The 15,133-nt window shown below is 45.1% G+C and overlaps 2 protein-coding genes across 12 annotated transcripts in view; one reads left to right on the plus strand and one right to left on the minus strand.

Annotated features, from left to right (window-relative positions):
* The first annotated feature begins 325 nt into the window (after positions 1 to 325).
* On the plus strand, positions 326 to 11,724 carry LOC112453012 (probable G-protein coupled receptor CG31760). 6 transcript variants are annotated; one of them, XM_025013546.1, is made up of 18 exons: positions 326 to 421; positions 1,979 to 2,142; positions 2,711 to 2,859; positions 2,963 to 3,167; positions 3,496 to 3,730; positions 5,299 to 5,433; positions 5,555 to 5,723; positions 5,812 to 5,959; positions 6,034 to 6,166; positions 6,243 to 6,396; positions 6,492 to 6,601; positions 6,862 to 7,076; positions 7,159 to 7,297; positions 7,383 to 7,488; positions 7,680 to 7,823; positions 8,075 to 8,257; positions 8,676 to 8,900; positions 8,979 to 11,724. In XM_025013546.1, the coding sequence occupies exons 3-17, from the start codon at positions 2,719 to 2,721 to the stop codon at positions 8,877 to 8,879; spliced, it is 2,421 nt and encodes an 806-aa protein (XP_024869314.1). In that variant the 5' UTR covers positions 326 to 421; positions 1,979 to 2,142; positions 2,711 to 2,718; the 3' UTR covers positions 8,880 to 8,900; positions 8,979 to 11,724. The 6 variants fall into 6 exon arrangements, with proteins under 6 accessions (XP_024869314.1, XP_024869308.1, XP_024869309.1 ...); XM_025013540.1 differs by lacking the exon at positions 326 to 421 and having other exon boundaries at positions 430 to 2,142; XM_025013541.1 differs by lacking the exon at positions 326 to 421 and having other exon boundaries at positions 2,053 to 2,142; positions 2,698 to 2,859.
* Positions 11,725 to 11,837: 113 nt separating this feature from the next.
* Positions 11,838 to 15,133, minus strand: part of LOC112453013 (zinc finger and BTB domain-containing protein 14-like) — a 7,662-nt gene continuing 4,366 nt past the window's right edge. For 5 of the 6 annotated variants that reach the window (XM_025013548.1, XM_025013551.1, XM_025013550.1 and 2 more), the window contains exons 5-6: positions 14,469 to 14,834; positions 11,838 to 14,259 (exon numbers count right to left, since the gene is read on the minus strand). In XM_025013548.1, coding sequence (XP_024869316.1) covers positions 14,032 to 14,259; positions 14,469 to 14,834 — 594 coding nt within the window. In that variant the 3' untranslated portion in view covers positions 11,838 to 14,031. The remainder of the gene's footprint in view (positions 14,260 to 14,468; positions 14,835 to 15,133) is intronic. The other variant, XM_025013552.1, reaches the window with a different exon arrangement.

Consider the following 15,133-nt stretch of genomic DNA (forward strand, 5'->3'; position numbering starts at 1 on the left):
TCGGTGGTTCGTCATGTGATCCGCCTTTTGCGGAAATACGATACGACGGAGTCGGTAAAAACGATAAACAAACTGGCGTGTATTTTGAACTTTAAAATAATACATATATATACGTGCACACACGCATGTACATAAATAGCGAGAACTGTCGATATCCAGATTTATCGATTTTTCGAAAAAAAAAAAAAAAATAAAGTGCGTCACTCGTAGTCACGTCGTAATAGGTAGCTGTCCGCAATAAATTACAAATGAGCACGTACGCGTGCGGTGTGTGTGTGTGTGTGTGTGCGGGCGGATACATTATATTATTAATATTTCAGTGATCGGTGGAGTGTCATGGTTCCGGTGAATGGAGATGTCCACCGCTTACGAGTAGCCTCGACTCGCTGCGTGCGGATACGCTTCCGTGCAGTCTCTCCGCGTAAGTTTCACCGCGTTACGTGCGTCAAGGTAATATATGCCCGTCTACGTAATTCTCGCCAGAATTTAGGATGGAAGGAGGATTTTAGGACGATTCCCTTTCCCCCCGCCTCCATTCGTGATTTTACGCGCCATGACCCGTGTAATGCGAAAAACACGTGAAGAATCGAAATGCAATGCATACGTAAAATATATATTAAAATACATATACATATATTCCAATTATAAATAAGAACCTATCCTGAAATTTGACGCGAATTACAGATTATTCAAGGTGGATTTACGACCTCATCCATGCAGAATCATACAAATCGTCGCAAATAAACGAAGAACTGTAATAAATTCTCACAAAACGAAAGGGGTAGGCGTGAATAAGCGTAAATTACGAACTCTAGATTGCAGACTAAACTCCCGTTTCGATGCTCGGTTTAGTTTGGCGTATCGCGTGAAATAAAGTTAGGTGGAGAGAGACGGAGAGGGAGAGAGAGAGAGAGAAAGAGATCGGGAGATAGCACGAGAGAGATACGACGCGAGAGGAAAGCGAGGCTCGAAGAGAGGGGTGAGGACGCGCGGGTTCTGGGGGTAGCTGTGCCATGCCAGTGGCTGCATCGATCGTTTTCTACTGACGCTACAGCGCCCGTCTCCTACGGATGGACAATGCGACCTCGTCGCGCCAGAAAAATACTGTAAATCGCGATAACGAACGCGTTTATATCGCGAGACTCGACTGGAAGTCGGCAACCGTCCCGTCGCCGTCCAAACGACGGGCGAAATGACACGATTGACAGCGTCGCGCGTATCGATCGCGAACCGATCAGCGACTTACACGAGCGAGACTCTCGCTCTCGTTCCCCCGCGCGCGCGTCCTTTTTTAATCGATCGCGCGTTTTGTTTTGTATACGTAGCGAGTACTTTTTCTTTTTAATCGAGCACGCGCTAACGAACTTTCGCTCTTTCTCTTTCTCTTTCGGTCTCGCGATCGATCTCGAACGTTTCCCGCAAGGAGAAACGATTGCCTTCTAATGCTTTCTTCTCGTCCGGAGGGTACGATCGCGCGACGCGCAACCGAGATGGCCAGGCGGGCGCGAGCGAGGCCGAGGGTCGAAGGGGTTGTCGTCTGTCGAGATTTGTTCAAGGTTGAACGAGCCTCACGTATCGTTTGTCAAAGGCCGGGTAAGTCGCTGGAAAATGGACTCTCCTGTGCTCTCCTATGCCGACCGTTCTATTTTGCGACACGCCGAGGAAAACGAGACGAAATCGAGCGACCGGACCGCGCCGCGCCGATAGCGATAGCCGATGCCAGTAATATTCCCGACGCTGTCCGAGGCGTGCGCGTTCTACCTACTCGGTTTTAAAATAGCAAAATACTCCAGCGCGAACGGGCGTGAGGAGGAGACGGAGGCGGAGAAGGTTCTCCGTTCTATCGAACGGCTAATTAGTCTGGCTAATAATTAATCCATCAATTTGTGATCGATCGCCGTTCGATCGCGCGGCGCGCACGGCCTGGTGCGATGGAGCGTGCCGTCTACCGTTTTGCGTTATCTGTTTCTCGACGTAGGCGCGACGGTGTTTCCCCGCGACGGTGTTTCTCCGACGGGAAGTCGAGAGGGCTGAAGGATCACAGGTGGAAACATGCCCGGACGATCGCCGGCAAGGGCGTACGAGCGGCCCACTACGAGCGAGGGTCGCGGGCTCGCCGCCACTTGAATGTCACCGCCGGAGGTGAGAGATAGCTCTGCGGTGAAGTAAGATATTTTGGTGATACGAGGCATTGGCGAGAGAGCGAGAGTGAGAGAACCTCGTAACGATCCTCCCAGCCGTCGAGTTCCAGAGTTAAACCAAAGTTACCGCAAGCTGCCCGCGATATTTCGCACCTACGGCTAATTTATTTATCGATGGGGCGGAGGAGATCGTTAACCCTTCGTAGTCACACTGGGTCAATTTGACCCGCGCTCATTAGGTATAGAGACCGTAAATCATGTATTCGTTCACGATTTTTTTTCAACATGTTGCCATTTTATTTCTTACAAAACCGCAGTTGTTTTATATTCTAGAATGTTCAAGGTACGTTCCAGAATTATTTGAACCCGATCGGACCGATACCATTAAAATGGCAACCATTCAAAATCGAGACTGGGTCAATATGACCCAGTATGTCAATGTGACTACGAAGGGTTAACTCGAGATGTCACCAAATTACCTTATCTTATCCCCCCTCGATAAATATATTATTCTCGAGTAAATCAACATCTCGGAGCTTTCTCGTTTCGTTACAAGAACAAATGACCAGGGCGCGGGATGGGCGAGTCCTGGCTCTCGGTCCTACTCGCTGCCACGCTGACAACGATGACGATGATGGCGGTGACGACGAAGGCCGACTCATCCTCGACGCCGTCTCTGTCGACGACCGCTCGTGACGACATCGTCGACTCCAAACGGGTTTGTTTTTCTTCATCGACGCTTCCCGACCCGACTATCGATTAGGATCCATCGCGATTCCCGACCTTTAATTCTAACGCGCCGTTCTCCGATTCTTCCGAAGGCGGCCATCGAGGAAGCCCTGGACGTGATAGAGGCGGCATCGACGGGCTCCTTGGGCGAGGTTTGCGTCAGCACGGCGGGATTTAAATCCCTTCCGGCTGGCGTCGTCCTGGACCCGAGGCGTTACGACACGGCGCGTCAGAAGGCCGACATGACCGCTATGGTGCTACGGAATCTCGGGGCTGCTGAGGCGATGCGACGTGACGGTGAGTCGAGGCCATGACGGTCAGGGAATACTAATCTCGGATCATCGTATAAAGGAGAGCGTTCTTCCCTTTTGGAACGCGACGTACAATTGAACATTTGACGCGCGCGTTGTTTGGCGAAATAAAAGACGGCTATTCAAGCGTGACAAATGATCCGGAATTAGTGACCCCAATCTACTTCCCTTCCTCTACCTGCCGCTTATTGGCGGCACCTGTTGCGCGCGGTTAGCAATGCGTCGCGCGCCGAAGGTGATCGTTTAACACACGGCGGTCGTGGAACCGGCCGAGGATGTTCGCTAAAAAAAAAAAAAAAAACGGAATTGCGTAGCTCTTTTAGACGCCCTGACCAAGTCCCTGCTCGTGTCGGTGGACGACGCGGTGGAGGCGAGGGTGATCGCGCTCAACGCGTCCACCGGCACGGTGATCACCGCGGTGTGGCTGAAACGCAGCCCCGGGAGCGTCGGCGAGCCCTCCGAGGTCGAGAGCCACGCGGTCCAGCCCGGATCGCAACCGGATCCCAGCCTGCCATGGTTCGAGAACGCAGGCGGCAGCGCCGAATTAAGGTTCGCGCCTCGTCGCACCCTATCGCGCAACTGTGTATCTGGCAGAAGTCAAACTTTCTGAAATCTTTCATCTTCCATTATTCAGCGTCAATAATACTGTACGGTCCGTTACCGACGATACAATTGCTGGAGAGATAAATCCCACACGAAGAAATAGAACTGAGTTTTTTTTTATTTTTACCTTCGATTTTCTCGAAGTCCTTCGCGTAAAGAAGACTCTTTTTTCATGTACATTTTTTATAGAGTTTTCTTCTCAATTGTATCTTCGATAACGGACCACCCTATATTTCTTCCTAAAAATAAGCACGCACGCACGCACGCACACGCACCTTTTCAGCACTGTCTTGCACCCTGTCACGCACCCTGTTCATGCTTAAAATGTTGTCTTTCTCTTCTATCGGTGAAGTATAGAATCGAAAGATACGGGTCTGTTCACAAAATGATTTTATTCAGATTTTATTCAGAAGAAACAAGACTTACATGTCATATTTTATGTGCTTTGAATTAAAATTAAAACGTTTAAATTATAAATCATTTATATTATTTTAGAGATAACATATCTTGAAGATTTATTGCGATTCCAATATAATTATTATCAATTATATTGATAGCCTTGTCCATAATTTCCCTGTTCAAAAATATTATATTACAAAATTAATATTTTTATCAAGAATATGTGAGAGAGGCAATGGGAGCCAAGCGCGGAAATATTTTTCTTGGAATATTTTTATTCCAAGCATATTCATTAAATTAATTCATAGATAATCAATCGATACGACATGCTTTAGTAAAGAACCACGAGAAACTACTCGAAATCATACTGTAATGTAAATTTATTACCTGCCTTTGATTAGCAATTTTAACTTATTTACATTTGAGTAAGAAAACCACAAAAAACTGCTCGAAATCATACTGTAATGTAAATTGATTACCTGCCTTTGACAAGCAATTCTAACTTATTTACATTTGAGTAAAAAACTGCTCGAAATTATACTGTAATATATTGATTACCTGCCTTTGATTGGACAGATCTAACTTATTTACATTTGATAAATATTAATCTTTCGTTTTTAAAAAGTAATCATGAATATTTAACGAAGAAATCTTACAATATAGCTATTTTATCCTTGAGTTTATATGCGTTACTCCAGAGTTAAGAACTCAAATGTTTAAAATGTAAATCTATTAAAAAAAAAAAAAATGTATAAATATTAACGGTGGACAGACCCATATACGTCGAAAACAATTCGCTAGAAGAGAATCGCGCTGATCTTGCATAGGGGCGCTCCACGATCATTCATCATCCCTCATCATCCCGTACTAGCGTCAAGTCATAGAAACTCGATAGTTACTCGCGGACGATTCTGAAATACGCGATTTTGCAAGAGACTTTGAGAAACCTTGTGTCGCCGTGTTTCAATCAACGGCCATTAGCGAGCGATACCGGGGGATGACCGTGAAGTGCCGGGGCGTTTATACGACTTTCGTTGCACGAAAGAAAACGTGTGTTCACCAGAAGAAATGTCGAAGTTTCTATGGCGGCTTGTGGCGTTTGCGTGTGATCCCAGGTCACCGAAATTCATGCAGTCACCGCCGATTGAATCCTACAGGGGTTGGTGGACCATCCCGTACTTCTCCTGCAAAACTCGCCGCTGGCTCATTTCGTATAGCGTCAACGTGAAGCCGCCGGATGTCCGACCCGGGTTGGTATATACAGCTCTCGCTTGTGGAAAAAAAGAACTTGTCTAATTTAACGCTCGTTCGTAAATAAACTACTTCTGACGAAACTCGATCGTTTTTCTTTTTGGTCTTCTTTCCTTGAAGGGTGCGGGAGTTTATCAGTATGGATATCGATATAAGCGGACTGGAGGTGAACCAGTGCGAGGCCCCGGCGCAAAGCCGTGACAAAGCAAACGACGGACTCGAGGCACCCTCGAGCAATCAGATAGCCTTTTTTAGGGGCACCCACAAGTGTCACGCCGATACCACGCAAGTAAATGTCGCAAACGTGACCTCCGCGGCCTATATTATTCTCACGAATCGGGAAATGATAAAAAGTAAGACCTCTCTTTTTGGTTTAGTGCGTGTATCAGGGGCCCGGTAGCCGAGTGAATGAAAACGGGGTGGGCGCTGGCTGGGCGAAAGGCGCGTACGTGTGTAAGTGTCGGCAAGGCTTTTACAGCGTCAGCCATCATCGGTTGGGTGATTTCCACGGAATTCTCGTGGAAGGTCAGACTCAGACTTATTGTTGTATATTTGTCGGTTGTCTCGTGCATCTAATCCTCCGGTCATATTTATTACAGCCGCGTGGAAGGAAATGAGGGAGAACAAGAGTGACTCCTACGAGAGGGTATTTCTATGTCTGCGCTGCGCCCCGGGATGCGCCAGGTGCAAGGGCCCCGAGCCTTGCTTGGCGACGTACAACTGGCCGTTTAGGTACTCATCTCTCGAACTGTCCGTATTTTTTAATTTTGTCGCTCGACGTTATCTCAATCGTGTGTCACTCTTTAAGAATCTCGCTGCTAGCTGTTTCAATTTTCTGCGCGTTGGGCACCATCATCCTGGTGGCGTACATGTATCAGCACCGTAAACTAAAGGTATTCAAGGTCGCTTCCCCGATATTTCTGTCTATCACGCTTCTGGGCTGCGCCTTGATGTATCTCGAGGTAAGCGGAGAAACGCTCTATTCCCTTTTCTTTTCTCTTAAAAGTTTCCCGTTTTGTGCTAGTTTATACTAATCAGGAACTCCCGTTCGCTGTAGATGGCCGCTATATTCCCGGTCCTCGATATGTATTCGTGCATCGCCACAAAGTGGACGAGGCACATGGGATTCTGCGTCTCGTATACGGCGTTGCTGATGAAAACCTGGCGGTAAGCAGCTGCGATAAGCGCCATCACATCGTTGAAAGTACGGGCGGGTAAAGAATTGAAAAAAGTTAAAGTTTGTTTCGTGAAATAAAGCGATTCTCGATTTCAAAGTCTAATCACTGGCTTTTTTTCAAGAGATATTAATGATAAGATACTGCGCCTCAGTAAATTTGTTGCGACTGGTCCGCATCTTCAGCGGTTCAGTTTTATAACTCGGTCCCCCGCGGTGGCGGAGAAATCCGAATAAATGTGTTTGTCCGCAGGGTTTCGCTTACATACCGGGTGAAAAGCGCCCACAAAGTTAAGCTGACGGACAAACAGCTGCTACAATGGATGGTGCCCATCCTGCTGGTGATGCTGATCTATCTCGGCACGTGGACCGTCAGCTCGCCGCCTTACGCTGAGGTAATCACGGATAATCACGACTTGAAGTTCTACCAGTGTTCTTACAACTGGTGGGATCACAGCTTGGCTATCGGTAAGTATAATACGGAAACGATTCCACGATGTCTTTATCTCAGAACGCCAATGAAGTGATCGATAAACGATTCTGCTTTAAGGTGAAATTCTCTTTCTCGCCTGGGGCATAAAGGTATGTTACAACGTGCGAAACGCGGAGAGTCTGTTTAACGAGGCCCGTTTGATAAGTTACGCCATTTACAATATAGCCGCGGTGAATATAACCATGATAGCCATTCAGTACGTAGTCAACGCAAATATATTATTACATATGAAACCTATCTTGCGACAATACGTTATATATCATCGAATAAATTGTCCGTAGCCTCTTCATATTTCCTCGTGCCGGGCCGGATATCAAATACCTGTTAGGCTTCCTGCGGACTCAGCTCTCGACGTCCGTTACGGTCTTCCTCGTATTCGGCCCTAAAGTAAGACAATTACGGACGATCTCATAATCATTGTGGACACTGAAAAGATCAGTCTTTTAATATTAAAACAGCCCCGTGTGGAAAACAGTCTTGCTCTGAGAAATCGGATCGATCTTTTCAATATCCATTCTTTTTATGCTTTTATTCTCCCTGATTGTAATTGATGATTTATTTCCAATTGGTGTGTTCAGGTAATCAGAGTATTGCGAGGTCAGGGGGATCAGTGGGACAGTCGAGCGAGAGCACGCGGCGTCACCGCGAGCTTCTCTCTGAACGGAATTGGTTTGGTGCCGGAGGAGACGACGGATTTATTTCAGGAAAACGAAGAGCTTAAGGTACGCTCTTGTTCCCCTTTATGGGCGGTACATCTTTATGGGCGGTATTCATATAGTCAGATCTTATATTAAGATTGTCTCGAGTTTATCTTCAGACGTTGTACGACTCGTTTTACTGGCTACGAAGTATTTAAAGATGAACTTAAGACGATCTTACATATAATCTGACTATGAACGCCGGTCTGTATTGACGACGTGAATTCGAATTCGAAATTTCAACTTTTTGCCCCGTCGTGAATTCTCTGTATCAGGAGGAGATTCAGAAGTTGGCCGCGCGAATCGAATTCATGAAGATAGTGCACATGGAGATGCACAACCGACACATCAAGCCGAAGATGGGCGGTTACTTCAGCACGCACGGTCACGGTCACGGGCATCCATCCGCCAGCCAGAGTCCCATCGCCAAGAGCTCGACGGCCAGCTTTATTCTCAAAGTATGTACCTAAATCGTTTCACTCCTTTCGCCATTCGATCAACTTTTAGGACATATACGGAATTTCTGGACCCGGCGACGCGAGCGAAATAAAATTACCGTCGTTCTTCCTGAGAAATTTGATTTTACCGTTTACATTAATTTACTCATGTCACGTTTTAAAGATTGCCGAGATAAATCTCTATTTTCTACGAAAAGAGTCGTGGATAAAAATTATCTCGCGAAACTCCTCATTTCTCTTTTTTCTTTCGTCGAATCTTTTAGACGTTGTGTTGTATAAACGCGGACAGGAAATATGGAATCGCGGATATGGCAAAGTTCGCGCGAAAACTTCCGCACCAGTCCGTTTTCTCGTATCCGTATTTGTACGAGTCCGCTAAGAGAGCGTCTTGGGAAATAAATTGGAGTAATTTATTGAGCAGACTGCCGTGGAGCGAGGTGCAACGGCAGCCGCGGCCGCGGCCGTCGAGGACTCGACCTTTCCGTCCGGAAGTCTCCACAGAGCGCGAAGGTCGGAGATGCTGAGGGAGAGGAAGGCGGAGAGGGAGAGGGAGCGCGAAAAGGAGCGGAACAAGGATAAAGAACAGAAGGAGAGGCCGCGATCGAGTGGCGAGAAGGTTTGACTAGTGGTCAATAGCGAGGAGGTAAAGAACTTTGACCCATTTATCTTATCGCGCTAATCAGCACGAATCGGTCTAAATTCATCTTTCTCTTGTCGACAGGTGTGGTTGTGACGAAGACAGTGTCCCGACGAAAGTAGGAACACGCGGAGAAGTCGGAGAAAGAGGAGGAAGAAGAAACTGGAGATATTCAGGTTGTATCCTCTAAAGGACAGGAGACTGCCCGTATTCGTATGAAACGCCATATAATCAAAAACTCATCGCGATCACTGTCTTCGCGCCGTTGTGTGATAGCGATATCTTCGTAATCAATTCCTAGGTGTACGATATATCTCTTAATTGAAATCAAAATCTTTGATGAATCTGAGACACGCGGACAAGCGAAAGGCGACGGCGACGGCGAGTATTTCGTGTCTCCGTTTATTTTTGTAACCAGCGGCTGTCAAGAGCGGGCAATTCTATTACTCGTATAAATCGATATCTCTCGTTTCTTCTGATATAATATGATATAATACAAAAAGCGCTCTCTCTCGAATGACACGCCGTTGGCGCGACGGCGAACTGTACAGGAAATTGTATTTAAAGAAATATAGGGAAGTTTCATCGAGAGATTCGAACGGAACGATCGAAATGAAACCGCGATACCAAAGCTGTCACAAATGCACAAAGGACACGCGAGGCGAGTTCCGCGAGTTGTCGTCGTCGTCTTCTTCAACGGTACCCTTCGCTTTCCGCAAGCGCGCGCGCGCGCGGCGTCGTCGTCATCGTTGCGAGCATCCGATAGAATTGTAAGAAACGCGTGACTCTGAGTTATCTCCTTGTCAAAATCGTTTTGAATACGGGGCGCGATAAGCGCACCGACTTTTGCCGAGCAGCGTCAAAGCCGTGTAGGCATTTCGATATTAAGGACAGCGAAGGGCGCGAAGATGCCTTTCTTAAATGTTACATTAAGTCGTCGTATTCCCGGATTTCAAATAGCACCGTTTCCGGCGGCTTTATCACGCCGGGGTGACACATCGCCCTCCTCATCGTCCCGTCGACGAATATCTAAATACCACAATTTGAATGTGAATGTTTAATTTAAGCGAGTAATATAATACGAGTATAACAGGCGCGTATTTTCCCCGACTTGAACGCTCGACAAGTTTAACGCGTTATAAGTATTGCCATTGAATACAAAATGCAGAATCATTTCCGTTTGCACGTTTAAGTTTGTGACCTCATTTGCGAATCGTATACACATTCGAGGTGAGACGCAAACTCTCCCTCGCGGCTCTCATTTGTATACCGCCTTATCCGATTTGTATTACATTTTGCTCGTTTCCGAACGTAGAATCACATTCCGAGTTGCGAACAACCGAGCGATAATTATTCGTAACAGATTTGTATAAATGTTACATGTGACAATAAAGTTACACAACGGGCTGTAAAAAAAAAGAAGAAGAAGAAGAGATATCAACTTTGCTGACGATCGTAGATTCGCGTTTGGGGAAAAAAGACGATAAGGAGAAAAAAAAAGAATGAAAAAAGCCTGAAAAGAGAGTAGAGACATAAAATCGTGCGATAAAGCGATTGACAGTCGATGAAATCTTTGCCTTGTTAGTTTACACTTTTTTAAGGGTGCTTACGTTTTCACGAGATAGAACGCTGTTATCGTAGATCGCGTATACAGTCGTGCGTTGACAACGACCGACAGAAATATTGCTGTTCGTGTCTAAGATATTTATCGTAACACGTAATAATTGTTGAATAATGTGGGGGAAGGGGAGGCGCAGAAATATATGGGTGATAGATATATGTGTATGTGCGTTGCCAGTACAACGTAGATAATATTCGATGACGAAAGTCGAATGTAGTAAACTTTGCGCGAGATTTTCACGTCTATCGATCGGGTTGCATTTTATTTTCTTACGGATATCGCGCGATAGAGCGTCCGCTTGAAAATAGAAATCGGTTTTGGCCCGCCCGAATTCGTTCCCTTTTACGCACAATCGATGTTTTTCATCAACGACACTTTTCCAGTAGTCTTTAAGTCGTTCCTGCATTATCGGAGCGTCCAAAGACGACGCTCGCCGTGAACATGATTTTTAATGAGGAAATTTTTCACACTTCTCTCGCACAAGTTTATCCAGTTTCGATGTAGGGACGAAGATTTCGATTTTTCGCCGAGAAGAGAATTGTCAATTGAAGAGTTTAGAGAGCGCGGTGAATCAATTTTGGGGATCGCCATAAAGTCGAATCTGTCGCGCGGAGAAGCCTGGCTTTAGACTTCGCGACGGCATTGTACATCCGTTTTAGGAGGATTGAACGGTGGCCGGCACAATAAGATTCCCATTCTCGTTTCCGATTAAGTACAAATCAAAAACGCGAGATAAGGCCCTCGTTGCGTTATAGAGCACTCTGCGCTCGATGTAAAATATCGTAAGATGCGCCAAGAAGCTTGTGACGCGCGCGATAGCTCGCGACAATAGTAATCGTAATAAGAGACGAAACGCTTTCGGTGTTGCGTGTTATACGTGTGAAAAATCCGCGGGTGCGCGGAGTCGCGCCGAGGTCGGCGAGCGAGTTGCGAGTTCGATCCACGTAGATCCTGTTTTAGTGTATAAACTCCGGCGTTATTTTTTCGATACGAGGGGAAGGAGGCGAGATTTCCGCGTGCCGAGCACGTGCGCGCGAGAGAAAGGACGAGGAAGGAGAGAGGAGGATCTAACGCGCGGATCCCGTTCCATTCGATCCCATCCCTGTCCCGCCGAACAAATCAAACAGTTATATATGTAGAACCGGACACATATTTGTAAAGGTATACTGTATGTCTCTCAATGAATACAATGATATTGGAGACTAACAATTAAGAGAGGTGCTTCCTTCCCTGGTACTCCCATTCTCATCTTTGGAGCGAATCCGGGGCGCGATATAGGATTCACCAGCTTGGACAAGAAGGGACAAGAAGCGGGGATGAGGTTCTCGTCTTCACTTGAAAATTTATTTACACGCGCTACACACTATATATAGAATGCAAGATATGAACCTTTCGCATACCTCGCACGGCAGCGACGCAGGGTGTCTATATCACTGAAAATAATTGCACGTTACCACGGGAATGGACACGGTCACGGATGGGCGAACGGTGTGTCCGTGAGATCGAGCAACAGCCAGTTCAACAAAACAGAACGCAATTCTTACGATAACAATCAATTTGTATATACAACAGTAATAACCAATTATAATGACACTGATGACACCACATGATTATCCGACGTGTACCGAGCGGACGTTCGCGAATGTTTCGAATTAGGGCCGATTCGACGAACGTTCGCGGTAAGACGAGGCTATACCTCGTCGACATTGTCGGCACAATGTTGCACAAATCGTAAAACTCTATAAAAGAAATACGCCTATATATCAGTCGCGAATCTAAATAAATCGAGAGGAACCCTAGGCCCATTTATTTACGTCGAGATTGTGCGAGTACTCGCGCAATTCTCGTCTTTATTTAGCTATTCGCGTCTTAGGAGCGCACCCCGATTATATATATATCTTCTTACTTTTTTATTATTCATTAACATAGAGGGAAAATTCGGTAAAACTGCTCTGATAAGATTTAAGTAAGCCGATTGAATTATTTAGAGTGCCGGCTCAATTTCAGACATTCTTACATCATTATTATTAATGATGTGAGTTTCGAAATTTACATTATAATAAATGATGTGAATTCAGACTTATCATTATTATTAATGATGCTAGAACCCAAGTTGAACCCTCCTGGAGAAGAGCTGTCTCGGGTGGACACGTTGGCTTCTTTCAGGTTTCATTATAGTTTGCAACTTTTATGGAAAGAGAAAGTTCTCCAACTTCCACCATGGGAAGATCAAGCTTTGCTTTTTGGAGCTTATTATTGTTATTCCCTGGAGGTTTCCCGTTATCCAAGAGACGGTAGTACCTGAGAAATATTCGAGTACTCGCACACCCCTAATTTACGCCGTCGTCGCGTGGCAGAGTGTTGTACGCGTAGTCTAACATTTGGACATTTTGTACTTGACGTATTATAGTCGCGCGTATGACAAAATATTACCACGTAGGCATGACTCACACTGTATCAGATACTATTGGTGTACTACATTATTGCAACCTAGTACGTACGACATTACTGTGCACTGGCGGATCCTAGAAGAAGGTTTAATGGTTAAAACTCTCCCCTTCTAAATAAAAAAAATTAATTTTGCTAGATTTATTTTAAAAATCTAAGAAAAAATAGAAAAAATGTTTTTAAAGTAAAAATGGGATGTAATGTTTCACCACATCTTCATGGTTGATTCTTGAGTAAAAGCGTGATACTAAGAAAAATATCAAACCAAATAACTTTGTTGAAACAACACCCCAATATCGACGTCAAAATCTGCTAGTGCCAGTATGTGTATATGCATATGTCACGCGCCTCTTGTAATGGTCTCACATTAGAATAACGTCATTCACACACGTCATTTCGTACAATGGGCATGGATACTTTCATTCACGGAGTGAACATTTTCGAGAATCTCAAACCAAGATATATTGCATTGTGAAATATTGAGCGACGTTACGTTGGAAGATCAAAATTGTTTACAGTGAAAGTCAAGCCATAATCTTCACGCGTATATTATTTGGTCGGGTTTATACACATATATATTTATGTTATGTGTATGTGTGTGTGTTGCGCGCTTGCGCGTGTGTATGTGTATATAGAGCGCAGGTATTCCTTTATATTAATCTTACTGTTCGATACTAATGATACCAATCGATGACGATGCACCTAGTCGACGATAAACGACACTCTCGACTCTCGCTCATGCTGTTGGATTCTTTGGAGGCTCGTGCGCTTTGGTAATAACGTTAGTAGTCGATATCTCAGGTACTTACGTTAAACAGTTCGCAGTAACAGCGACGCGAGTGCTCGTTTGCATATACGTATATATCCGATCGCGGACGAGAAAAACATTATAAGCCCTATTAAAGTTGAAATAGACTCGGGGAAAAAGATACCACGACTTTTCGTAGAAGCTCGATAGATTTCTCCCTTCTTTATGTTGCATTGATCATCGTGTTTCACGATTGTGCATAGAAAAATATGGTTTACGGATATTTGTAAATCCAGATTCCACAAAATGAAGAATTTTATTTAAACAATATCCTGGCCATTTTCGACCTGGCAGCCGCGGTTGTCTTTTTCCCTTTGGGACGAATCGTCATCGTCACGATGCGCTTCTTTCCTCTTGCCATCGTCTCCAGTATTCCCGGAATTTTCACTCTTATTCGTCGAATTCGCGGAATGCGACTTGTTCAATAGAGAGCTAAACTCGCCAAACTTTAAAATTTCTTCCATCATCGCAGATTGCTCCAAATTAACCTGAAACGTTTACAGATAGCTGGTATCCGACTAGGCCATCAGAAAGAAGCTCAGTGTACATACAGTCCGTCATGAAAGAGCGCTGTCTGAAGGAGAAATTATTATTTCAAAAAAATATGAGAAAGAAACACGCAGACAAATTGCAATGCGGACAAACATTCTTATGTGACGGGCTGCAATTACAAATTCTCCGATATCTCTTGCACTACCTTACGTGGTCTGCCGCGTTTGCCCTTCGTTGGTAACGAGGGGACTGTTTGGTTGCCCTTTCTCTTCGGCCATTGCAAGTGCGAATCCAGATGTTGCTTCAGCTTGTCCTGCCTAGCGAACATTCGCGGGCAGATACTGCAGGCGAAGGGTCTTTCGCCCGTGTGCACTCTTCTATGCCTCGCCAAGTGCGACGCTCTCGTGAAAGCCAAAGTACAAAGGTCGCAGGAGAAGGGCTTGTGTTGCGCCCTTTCGGATTTGCTCAGCGTCCTTGTCTCTCTTCCCTCGTTTCCTCCTACTCTCTTCATGACGTCGTATTTCCTCTTCACACCCACCTTCGACGGTTCGTCCGAGCTTTTCGAAGTTTCCTATAAATTAACGAACAAAATTGTTTTAAAACCTTTGTAGAAGCGATTATAAATCAAAAAGTTATTGTATTATATAAAAAAAATATCAGAGAAAAGAACGTTACGCCTCAATATATAATCTTATATGTATACTTGTATATGTATACACATATAAAACGCATATGGAGAGAAAAAGAATTTTGCTGTCGCGGCAAAACTGTCGCTGCGATTGCATATTTCGCGAGAAAACGATTAAGCCTTGCTACTATAATTAGTTATTACAGCACAATCTGTTTTGTTGATAAAATAAAAAAATCTTA

Source organism: Temnothorax curvispinosus, unplaced genomic scaffold, assembly GCF_003070985.1.
Source record: "Temnothorax curvispinosus isolate PA1 unplaced genomic scaffold, ASM307098v1 QBEX01003906.1, whole genome shotgun sequence".
NCBI lineage: Eukaryota > Metazoa > Arthropoda > Insecta > Hymenoptera > Formicidae > Temnothorax > Temnothorax curvispinosus.